The sequence below is a fragment of the Heptranchias perlo genome, chromosome 18, assembly GCF_035084215.1.
Source record: "Heptranchias perlo isolate sHepPer1 chromosome 18, sHepPer1.hap1, whole genome shotgun sequence".
Taxonomy (NCBI): domain Eukaryota; kingdom Metazoa; phylum Chordata; class Chondrichthyes; order Hexanchiformes; family Hexanchidae; genus Heptranchias; species Heptranchias perlo.
The window spans coordinates 14,741,316-14,754,001 of NC_090342.1; the positions used below are offsets into that span (position 1 = coordinate 14,741,316).

Consider the following 12,686-nt stretch of genomic DNA (forward strand, 5'->3'; position numbering starts at 1 on the left):
TCATAATTGAACAAGAGCAGCATGTAGGATAACAAATACATTTATTTCTACTTGCGGGCTAATTATAATTGAGGCACACATTGGATTTGAGGAAATACAGAGACACTCATTTAATAGGAGTACTCACTATTTTATGGGCAAGGGCTGTAGGGTTGGTTCGCTCTCAGACCAATCAACAACATGCATTTATACGTCTCCGTTAACATAGAAAAATGTCCCAAGGTGCTTCACAGAGGCATAATCCGACAAAAATGGACACCAAGCCAAAGGAGATATTAGGAAGGGGAATGAAAAGCTTAGTCAAAGAGGTGGGTTTTAAGGAGGAAAGCGATGAGAACTCTGTGTGCCAATGTACTTTTCTGTAAATACCATACAGCAAAACTGTAGTGACTTCACAAACATTATATGCATATTTTCTCAACAAAGAGAAATATATATATATCTATATTTAAACTTGTACTGCAGCAGTTATCATCTGAGGTGCTAATTTGCACCAATAACAAACAATGCAATACAAGAATCGAGTTTACAGAGGATTTTCAAGATATTAAGGGGAACAGATAGGGTAGATAGAGAGAAACTATTTCCATTGGTTGGGGAGTCTAGGACTAGGGGACATTGCCTCAAAATTAGAACCAGGACTTTCAGGAGTGAAGTTAGGAAACACTTCTACACGCAGAGGGTAGTAGAAGTTTGGAACTCTCTTCCGCAAACGGCAGTTGATGCTAGCTCAATTGTTCCTATCAGGTTATACAAAATATATTCAATGGATTCTTCAGCTTTCAGAAAAAAATGACTAAACAAATTCTAGTCATAGTAAATGGAGATAAGTGATCCATAATATATGGAACTAAGAAAAAATATGCTCTGCAAAAACTGGACATATTAAATATCCATGAGGCCCTTAGTCCAAATGTGATCCATTTGCATCCTGGAATCTTATATGAAGAAGTTAATGATGCTTTGATTGAAAGTTTTCAGAGTTCCATAAATACTGAAATAATGCCCAAGGATTGGAGGACAACAAATATAATTTCAATATTTTAAAAAAGGAATAATAAATAAGCCTAGTAATGACAGACTGGTTAGCCATGGTGAAAAAATGTTTCCAGTTGGCAACGGGTTACCAGAAAATGAACACCTAACGGGCATAGGAACAGTCAGGATGGTTTTATAAACCTACTAAAATTCTGTTGATCCACGAGATGTAGTTTACTTAGATTTAAGTTCCTAGTAGGAAAGTTAAGACTCATGGAATAAATGACAAACTAGCTAGATGGATTAAGAATTGGCCAAACAACAGAAGGCAGAGAGTGAAGATAAATGGGAAAAAACCCTACCTAGGAAAAAGTAACCAGTCATATTCCACATGGATCTGTTCAAAGTCCACTGTTGTTCATTAAATTTGTGAATAATATTAAAGAGAGTATTTGGAGTTTGCTGATGACACAAAGCTATGTGGGCACACAATGAGTGGAAAGGACACTGATTATCTTGAGACACGAGGACCAATTGTGTAGATGGGCTAAAATATGGCAGTTGGTTTTTAATGTGGATAAATGTAGAGCAAGGGAGACAGGCAAAGTAACAGTAAACATGTGTAAAACATAAAAGGGTCCCATTTTATAGTAGGCTGGCAAAGCTCTCGGATTAGGATAATAAGTAACATAAGAAGATTTCTATTTTGAACTCCACACTGACCACAGCTAAAAAGGAAAAGGGTGAACACACCCCAAAAGCATCTGGTCAGTCTGAGTCATTTATGAATATGGCAAGTTAGGATGCATTTGGGGGGCTTTAGATCAGAAATCAGATGGAATTATATTAGCATTGTACCAATCATTGGTGAGGCCAGGTCACCCCAACTCAAAAGGAATATAGATGCATTAGAACAAATGACCAGGATGACTCCAGACCCGAGGGGCCTTAATTATAAAGAAAGGCTCAAACAACTAAACTTATTTTCACTGCAGAAAAGATGATTAAGTGGAGATATGATACAATTTTTTTTTAAAGATAATGAAAGATATAAATAAGATATTTAAATTATGTAACGAGCATAGGATTAGAGGACACAAATGCAAAATTTACAATCCTGAAGCAAAGATAGAGATTAGAAAAATCTCTTTTCATCCCCTATAGGAATGAGGGCATGAGGAAGGGAAAGCAATTAGTTCATTTGGGGTCAATTGACACCTTTAAAATGGCAGCTGTATTGATAGATATTAAGAAAAAGGATTGAAGGTTATAGAATATTAACAGTGCTGCTTGATTTTTTTCCCCAGTAGGGAGGTAGGGGAAGAAACTCAGAGGCCAATTTGTGTGTTGGCCTAATGCAAGTCAGGCAGTGCATTGTTTGCATGTGCCTGGGCCTCACTTTCACCTTAATCAACCAATTAGCACAAAATGGACGAGTGCCAGCTGCCTGCTTTGGGCACTCGGCCTCGCAGCTGGAAATTCATGTACAGCAGCTTAATTGGACAAATTACGCAAAGAAGCACAGAAAAATAACATGCAGTTGTGGCAGCATCCGAGTGCCCAATTCAAGGAGGCATCTGTAGAAATCTTACTGCAATAAATGCAGCAGAGGATAGGAGTTCTGTTTTCCCCAATAGCTGTTGGGTAAGCCACCTCCTTCAATAGGAGCTTCAACTGTACAGCCCCAGTCAACTCTATCCATGTGTCGTACCTGCACGATGCATGCTTCCCAACATCTACAGATACCGCCTTAGTGCATGACTAGAGTGTACGTCTTGCCACAAATGTCAATTACTCAGTGCATGCCACTGGTTTTGCAAAGGAGAGCGCTTAACAAAAAGGAACAGACCACTTTTGAGGAACAGGCTCTTCAAATACAGACCTGAAGAGGAAGAAGATGGGAAATAGAAGGTCAGGCCTCAGCTTGGGGTTCAGAGCACCTTATCCTTCCTTTATTCTCCATCATAATGAGTCACACACGCATTTGTCTTAGGCCCAACCATCTTCAGCTGCTTCATCAATGACCTTCCCTCCATCATAAGGTCAGAAATGGGGATGTTCGCTGATGATTGCACAGTGTTCAGTTCCATTCGCAACCCCTCAGATAATGAAGCAGTCCGAGCCCGCATGCAGCAAGACCTGGACAACATCCAGGCTTGGGCTCATAAGTGGCAAGTAACATTCGCGCCAGACAAGTGCTAGGCAATGACCATCTCCAACAAGAGAGAGTCTAACCACCCCCCATCATCAACATCCTGGGGGTCACCATTGACCAGAAACTTAACTGGACCAGCCATATAAATACTGCGGCTACAAGAGCAGGCCAGAGGCTGGGTATTCTGCGGCGAGTGACTCACCTCCTGACTCCCCAAAGCCTTTCCACCATCTACAAGGCACAAGTCAGGAGTGTGATGGAATACTCTCCACTTGCCTGAATGAGTGCAGCTCCAACAACACTCAAGAAGCTCGACACCATCCAGGACAAAGCAGCCACTTGATTGGCACCCCATCCATCACCCTAAACATTCACTCCTTCACCACCGGCGCACTGTGGCTGCAGTGTGTACCATCCACAGGATGCACTGCAGCAACTCGCCAAGGTTTCTTCGACAGCACCTCCCAAACCCGCGACCTCTACCACCTAGAAGGACAAGAGCAGCAGGTACATGGGAACAACACCACCTGCAAGTTCCCCTCCAAGTCACACACCATCCCAACTTGGAAATATATCGCCGTTCCTTCATCATCACTGGGTCAAAATCCTGGAACTCCCTTCCTAACAGCACTGTGGGAGAACCTTCACCACACGGACTGCAGCGGCTCACCACCACCTTGTCAAGGGCAATTAGGGATGGGCAATAAATGCCGGCCTTGCCAGCGACGCCCACATCCCATGAACGAATAATAAAAAAATACCAATGCATGCATTGAATAGTAGATCCAGATCAGTACTGTACTGTAAAATTGTATCATATCTCCCCTTAGACATGTTTTCTGCAGTGAAAATAAGTTTTGTTGTTTGAGCCTTTCTTTATAATTAAGGCCCCTAGGGTCTGGAGTCATCCTGGTCATTTGTTCTAATGCATCTATATTCCTTTTGAGTTGGGGTGACCTGGCCTCACCAATGATTGGTACAATGCTAATATAATTCCATCTGATTTCTAATCCAAAGCCCCCCAAATGCATCCCAAGTTGCCATATTTGTGCTACATCACAGCATACACCTCCTATTTTTCTATCGGTACATAGAAGATGCTGAGACCGGAACCTATGATTTCAAGGTGCAGCCCAGCAAAAGCAGGCTTTCCAGGACTACACTTTTCTGAAATGTTCTCAGATCAGTTGGTTTTATAAGTTAAAAACTTTACACAAATAAATGGAATCACTTGGGAAACAACTTAAACTTGTCTTTTTCACAAATTACCCCTGTACATAGAAAGGCAATATTTTTCATTCACCTTTACAAACAAACTTTCAAGTAGGTTTCATTTAACCCATGCAAGATCAGCACAGAAAATTATATTAGTGTCCACAATTAAATAGAATTTGGCAAAAATTAAGTTAATATTGCAAAAACGTGAATGAAAAATTCACAACATGTTCATACTGTTCATTTTATGTTTGCTGCTGGCCAGAACGGTAGACGCTGAGAATTTCCTCAGGGCTTCTCCCGATCAGCCACCGTAACTTCAGCAGAAATTGTGAATAGTCTGCGTAAACAGGGTTTCTGCCAAAGTTATGGCAGCCAATTGGGAGAACCACCGCCACCCCCCACCCCCTACACACTTCAAGGAAATTCCTGGTGCTAGCTTATAAAAATGAACAGTTACCTCTGCTGCATTTAATCAGAAACAACACTAAGACCTCCCTCTGGTGGCTCAATGAGTTTATCCAATGAGTAGCTGAGCCGTATTGACCAACTAGATCTGAGATTTATTCCCTTACGTGCAGGGTTGACTGATCTCAGTCAGCGTAGCAGTGAGGACATTTTAATTCATCTCAGTGTCCCTAGGTTAGAGTTGGCGAAGAAAAAAGAAACAGCCTAGGTTCCCATACCTAATCACTATCCATCAACTCCAGCTGGAACGGTCTGTGTTTAGACATCATGCGCGGACAAAAATCAGACTTGGCTGTGATGCTCCCATGGTTCAATAGCCTGACACTGACTCTCTAAACCCATATGAAGAATGTCCACCTTGCTGAGGTACTAGAGATCAACTGGCACCCATGAACTGGTCATTTATCTCAATGCTGTGTGTTGAAGATTGCAATGCGCCAATTGGCTGCTAAGTTTGCCTATATTACAACAATGACTACACTTCAAAAGTACTCTCAAGCTATGCAAGGCCAGAAGTAGGTTAGATGGTAGGAGGTAGTTCTTTTCCCAGACAATAGTGGACCTGTGGAACAGGTTGCCGGCTCATACGGTGAATGATGATTCGCGAAATTACGTCAAGCGAGAGCAGAACCTGTTTCTGGCTGGAGCAGAGATCACTGTACAAAATCTAGGTACGGTATAACATACCAGAGTATTCTCCTGGACTAGTTTTGATAGCCTACAGGGGTTGGAGAGGAATTCTTTTTCTCTAATTGGTCTGGGTTTTTAATCTGGTTTTTCGCCTCTCCCAGGAGATTACGTGGCTTCCGGGTGGAATGAGAAATGTATATATTGTGATATCCCAATATCAAAGCCCATTTCCGTGAAAAAATATGCAAGATTTAAAAAAAACAAACAAATAAATGGTTGGTAGTGCCAAGACCATCAATGCATTATAAACAGGATGAGTAGAAAAGCATAGCCTTGCTTCATCATCAGTTTGATAACCACTTTAAGATAACAGCACATACAGAACACAAGAACGTAAGAATTTCTAAGGTCGTGAATAGCCATTATTTATTTCTTTTAATTGATCAGATGAGACTTTAAACTGAGGACCTGTCTTTTTTTTTCCATCCTCAGGATGTGGCCAGCTCTTGCCCATCCCTGGTTGTCCTGAGAAGATGGTGGTGCAATCATTTTTATTCTTTGTAGTGGTTTGATACAACTGAGTGGCTTGCTAGGCCACTTCAGAGGGAAGTTAACATTCAACCACGTTTTTGTGGGACTGGAGTTATATATAGGCCAGACCAGGTAAGGACAGCAGGTTTCCTTCCCTGAAGAACATTAGTGAACTAGTTGGGTTGTTATGACAATCCGACAGCTTCACAGTCACTTTTACTGATACCAGCTTTTTATTTCCAGATTTATTTATTTAAAACTATATTCAAATTCTCAAACTACCATTGTGAAATTTGAACTCACATTCTCTGGATTATTAGTCCAGTACCATAACTCACTACACTACCATACCCCAATCTGCCGGTTCAGGTGAAAGTAATAGTTCCCATGGCACAATTTGAAGAAACCAGGTGTCCTGGACAATATTCATCCCTCAACCAACATGACCAAAACAGATTGGCTATTTATTTCAATCACTGTTTGTGACCTTACTGTGTGCAAATTGGCTGCCATGTTTGCCTACATAATAACAGTAACTGCATTTCGAAAAGGTAATTCATTGACTGTGAACTGCTTTGGGACATCCTGAGGGCATGAAAGGCACCATATAAATTCAAGTTATTTTTTGTTTTATCAATTCTTTTTCTCATCGGAAACTTATCCAGTTGTCTGGTGGGATATATTTTCTGATCAGGGAAGTTCATATACAAACGCTTGATGTGCTCATACTACATTCATCTTAAAATAAATGGGCCAATTCCTTAATAGCAGAAACACAGAAATGTATATCAGTATTCTGATTTAGGATTTACTGACCAATAAGGCAACAGCACTAACAGCCTGCTCCAATTATTCAGGCCCACAAAATTCAAAAGGACAAATCAGCAACAAGAAATAGAAGTGCAAATAAAACAAAGTTGACTCCGCATCATTGGCTGGATTGCAAGGGCTAGTGGGCTGCATATAGTCTATAGTCTATAATTTGGACACTTTCTGCTGTAGAGTATTTTCAATCTATTGATTCACATATGCATGTTGTTGTGCCATTGACTCTGAAGTGCCAATTACCAATTGCTTAACTTGACCAGAGACAAGAAACAAGAAGAATATTTTGTTAATAGATTAGCACAACATACATAATAAGCCACTATAGTTTTCAGTCGACCTTAGTATAATATAGTCTCTCAGATGAAGTATTATACACATCAGGAAATATTTATTTATAAAAATGCGTGAAATTAAATATCAAAATTGGAATTTTCTGTAGGTTCTTGCCTCTCACCCCCCCCCCCGAAAATAAATCTTATATCTGATGTACAGTAATACCTACTTCTAAAATTGTCACTACACACTAATGCTATTCAAAGCTAAGGTCTTAACTGTACATCACAACTATAATTAGATTGATTTACAACGTTAGTGGATTTTCTCCCATCATTGTCGCAACTATGGGTTGTTAATCCATCAACAATAACCTCCGCTTGATTCTAGCCCGAGTGGTTATAAAATAGCAAGTTTAATAGACTGACATACAACAGAGTTGCACTACAGCTGTCTTCAACATTACATTTAACAGTTATTATAGTTATAATACAACTGTCTACAGATTACATTAATGACAAGCTGGCATGTTCGCATATCCTGGTAGATCAAACCTGACCTCCGCGGACTGCCTGTGGTAATGGACTTCTGACCATCCCCTCTTGAAACCTCCAACTTTTTGGAGGGAGCATGCCCTATCTTTATTCTATTCAGCTGTGTTGTTCTGTACGTAAGCACTGCTGGTTTTATCTCCCATACCTAAACCATCTTACTGTGCTGATTCTCCAAAAGCCACCAAGGATTGTTTAATGTCTTGGTGTTTTTGTAGCCTTTTATCATTATCAGGTCTTAGCTTAGGGCACCCTGTCTTGTGAATCTTACTGTTTTTCACTATTCTAATCCCTCAGCACTCTTTCAATGGGCTCTTAGATTTCTGTTAGTTATTTTCCTCAGAGGTGCAGACCTTTGCCGTTCTATTTTCTCTGCTTGTTTTAAACCATATTCTTACACATTTTACAAATTAAAAGCACTCGTCCTACAGTGTGTTGAATTGAATGTATGCAGAAATCAGAGACTAACTTTTTGCAACTACCAATTTATAGCTTCTGAATATGGGACAATGCACTTTGCAAAGAACATTCTCTGCCATGGAACCAACCTCAAACTTATAATAGAAGATTGACGTAAAAATCCGTACGTTACACCGACCCAGAGAATTGCAATGGTCCGTCATTAAATTAAAATGTGAAGAAAGCTTTACAGGATACGTATTGCTTAACTTAGTATATTTACTAATATTGGGCAATTTAAAAAGAACATGTCTTTCCGGAGAACTAAGCTCCCGCAGAGAGAATAGAAGATTACACCAAGTTTTCGTCCGCTACCAATGCATTCATTCAACCAACAAGCGTCTCATCCACATACTCACCGTTCACAGATGTCCCAATACTGTATAAATGTGTAATGGACGAATAGTTTGTGTTGATGCCACGTAAAAACGTTTCCAATTCTTGTGCATTGTGGTATTTAAATTCCAGCGCAGTCGCATGGAGAATAAGCGCCCAAATCCACAGAAGCTTTATGCTACGGAGCATCTTTCAAAAAAATTTCTAAAAGAATAGAAATATAAATTGCAATATTCCTCGCTGCCAAACTCCAGTTCACTTGAACTATTTGACAATAAAAAGCTTATCTGTAATTTATCTTAAAATCTTAATTCCTCTTAAAATGAGGAATTAATAGATTGGCACACTAAAAAGATAACTGGAGAAAAGCGTTCCTTGTTCTTTTAAAGAGAATAAAGCAAGCACCTATCTCACATTACTGATGAGCTTCTGCTATTTACTCTTTAAAACTCCACATCTTAAAAGCCAAGCTGCGTTGCCACCATTCACCAATCGGCACCCGGCTCCTTTGATTGACAGCAGGTGTAGCCATACATATGTTTCCAAAAGTTTAGACTAGTAAAAACCCGAACGCTGATCAACACCCAGAAAGGCGAGTCTCCGAACCCCAACTCCCACCACCCACACTGCCCTTGGTTAAGAGATGAGACATTAGTTTTGTCTATGTGGTTGCTGTTGTAGCATTATCAATGATAGGTGTAGATTAGTTAGCAGTTACTTTGTCTACTGTCCTGTAGTACTCGAAGTTGAGTCACCTTACACATAAATTCCATTGCTAACATGACAATATTGTCTTCTATGTTCAAAAGCAAAATACTGCGGATGCTGGAAATCTGAAATAAAAACAGAAAATGGGGGAAACATTCAGCAGGTAAGGCAACATCTGTGGAGGAAAAAACAGAGTTAACGTTTCAGGTCGATGACCTTTCTCTTCTATGTTCAACATTTCTTTGGACTATAACTTGGTGTAAAATTGTTTACAAACATTTTTAACCTCTGCTTAATGTCTTAACTTTTGTTGTTCCTATCACAAAAAGGTAGTGTACCCAGACAGAACTCTTCAACCTCTCCACCTCATCTAAGCCAAACTAGAAAAATAGCAAAAATTGATTGTTACAACAGCCCTGAATGTCGTGAAAGCTAAGGGTGAGACTGTTGTGGGATGCTGGCTTGTCATAAATTAAACTGTTGGTATAACCAATATTCCAATACTTCTATTGCAGCACATAAAAATACAACAAGTGGCAGTGATTCAGAAATTACTACAGGGGGAATTTATTTTCTAGGAAGCGATGGGAACATGGCTCTGGCTTGACTACCTCCATCTTGCCTTACCTCCTGGGCACACTTGCTGTTACTCCTGCCACCAAACTCTTTTCCCCATGCAACCTACTCTCAAGCCTTACATCTTCTCCAATTGCTGCCCCACCTCCAGGCTTTCTTTTCTTTCTAAAAGCCTGAAACTACGTTTCTACTTCTAGCACCATTCTCCATTTAAAATCCTCCAATCAAGCTTTAGCACCACCCACAGCACCCAATCTACGCTGATCAAATTCACCAATACCATTTTATTTGACAGCAGTCATTGTCCCTCCTCTTCCCATTACTTTTGAAAATGTCTACCATTCCATCCTCCTCAAACATCTCCCCCACAATTCACCTCCATAACACTTCTTTCTCCTGGTTCCACACCTACCTGTTGCAACATAATGGTTTCTCCATCCTTTCAGACATGGTTACCTCTGGTGTGCACTGTGGTTCTATCCCTCTCCCCCTCCTCTTCAACATTTATATGCTATCCCTTGGCAATGTTATCTGATGATGCTGATGACACCCAGCTCAATCCTACCTCTTCTCCCATCAACTGTCTCCCAGCTGCCTATTTGACAGTAAGACCTGGATGAGCCAAAACTTCCACCAGCTTAATGTCAATGAAACTGAAGCTATCCTCATCTGCTTCCCGAACCATTTATGTGCTGCTGGCCATGATTAAATCTTGCACCACAGCTGTCACCTCAGGTTTTGCTTATAGATGCAGAAACTTAGTACATTGCTGGAGCCCAAGCTCCTCTCCACATCTGATCTGTTGCCAAAACTACTTTTTTCACCTTTATAACATTGCCCGCAACTGGCCTTACCTCTCCCTTCTCTGCCATCAAAACTTTAATCCAAGCATTTTTCAACTGATGGCCATACTTCTCCATCGCCCTCCTTGCCCACCTCCCTGTTTCTCCCATTGATAAACTACAAGTCATCCAGAATGCCACGACCCATATCTTCATCTGTATTAAGGTCTGCATCCCCAGCACCTCCCCAGTCCACATATCACCCCTGTCCTTACCGAGCTCCTGTGTCCCAGAGAATCAGCTTTAAGATTCTTTTCCTCACCTTCAAGTCTCTTCACACCTACCTTCATACCTCTGTGGTCTCCTTCAATCTTATGTCTCTGCTTGCACCCTTTGGTCCTCCGACACCAGCATAACTCTTGTTCTCTGCCCTAACATCAGTAGTCATTCCTTCATCCTTCGTACCCACAGCCTCTGGAACTGCTTCCCTCAGCATGCCACCTCTCTTAAAAAAGCTCTTCACTGTCCATTCTTTTGTCTCCTCCTGAGCCTCTTCCTTTAATTCCATCCCAATCTATTCACTAAATCAAAAGCAAAACACTGTGGATGCTGGAAATCTGAAATAAAAACAGAAAATGCTGGAAAAGCTTAGCAAGTGAGGCAGAATCTATGGAGAAAGAAGCAGAGTTAACATTTCAGGTCGAAGATCTATCGTCAGAACTATTCACTATTCGCCGCTTTGTAAACTGCTCAGTGATATCTCTTTATATGTAACGAACACTATAGAAATTTAAGTTATTTTACATTCAAGCCATCTGAGCAACAACACTCTAATATAGTGGGAGTTGTTGCTGTGTTTAAATGTCTTCAATTATGTTTATCAAAGGCGTTGGCAATGTTTCTCTTATAATTGAAGATTAGTTTAATAATTGAACAAAAATGAAAATTGAAAAAGTTTGCACACAGCAGATACCGCCTCCAGCAAGAAACAAATCTGCTGAAAACTTCCTAATGGATGTCAACAAAATTCTTGTAAGATTCATTTAGAAGGAAAGAAGAACTTGCATCTACATAGTGCCTTTCCCAACTCAGCACATCCCACTGCCAATGAAGTATATAGTCACTATTGTAATATAGGGAAATGTGGCAGCCAATTTGCACATAGCAAGGTCCCACAAACAGCAATGAGATCAATGAACAGCTAATCTGGTTTTCATTGAGGCATACAGATTGTCCAGGCCACGAGGAGAAATCACCTGCTTTTCTTTGAATAATGCCATAGGATCTTTTACATCCAGCTGACAGGGCAAACAGGTTTAATGTCTCCTCCAAAAGATGGCCCCTCCAACGGTGCAGCACTCCCTCAGTACTGCCCTGAGGTGTCAGCCTAGATTATGTTCTCAAGTCTCTGAGGTGGGGCTTGAACCTTGTATCTCAAAACCAGGAGTGCTACCATCAATACTGTATAACCTATCACTTTTAAGGTTTAGGTAGCTATGTAGTCTGGCATTAGTGTTACTTATGTTTTCATATATTCCTAACTGAGCAATTTATTTGAATTATACTATATATTGTGTGGATAGAAATGTATGAGTATATAAGTAACTAAATGATATTAAACATGTAGCATTGCTTGATTTTTATTTGCACAGCTGGAGGCATGGATTAGTAGAAGGCTGATATCTCATAAAGCAGTTCTCCAATGGTATTTCACCATTGCTTCATTCTGTTCTACAATTAATACCAAGTTTTGAGCTCCCCTCTCTGGACTCCGATAATACCTCTGGCCTCAATGGTATCCCTCTCATGACCCTCAATATGTGTGTTTCCAAACTCACCCCTCTTCCATGCCATCAATTCAACCTCTTACTCCCAGTCCATGTTTTCTTCTCCTTTGAAATGTACTTGTTCCCATCATTATATGAATTCTTTTTAAAGGTATGGAAGCTGTAGCTATCTCAAATTATCTATCAGCTTGAAGTTTCTGGCACTTTGCATTTCCAAATGAATCATAGTCAGATGGTGTCCCACCAAAGCTATAATATTGACCATCCAGCTTCCTCTCAAGTCACTCCATATATGCTGAGAACAATTATTTTCTTGAAAGAGAAACACGTGCATGAACATATATGGTGAATGAAGCAAAAGTACAGCAGCTTTGAAAGGACTAATGAAACTAATTTGTGCAACAGTGAA

The 12,686-nt window shown here is 40.3% G+C and overlaps 1 protein-coding gene and 1 long non-coding RNA gene across 3 annotated transcripts in view; one reads left to right on the forward strand and one right to left on the reverse strand.

The window, feature by feature from the left end:
* Window positions 1–8,673, reverse strand: part of LOC137334607 (carboxypeptidase M-like) — a 34,094-nt gene extending 25,421 nt beyond the window's left edge. For both annotated transcript variants that reach the window (XM_067999423.1, XM_067999422.1), the window contains exon 1: window positions 8,448–8,673. In XM_067999423.1, coding sequence (XP_067855524.1) covers window positions 8,448–8,613 — 166 coding nt within the window. In that variant the 5' untranslated portion in view covers window positions 8,614–8,673. The remainder of the gene's footprint in view (window positions 1–8,447) is intronic.
* LOC137334608 (uncharacterized) overlaps window positions 1–12,686 on the forward strand; it is a 76,041-nt gene that overhangs the window by 39,351 nt on the left and 24,004 nt on the right. The window contains exon 3 of the long non-coding RNA XR_010966187.1: window positions 9,234–9,295. This is a non-coding gene — a long non-coding RNA (uncharacterized lncRNA). The remainder of the gene's footprint in view (window positions 1–9,233; window positions 9,296–12,686) is intronic.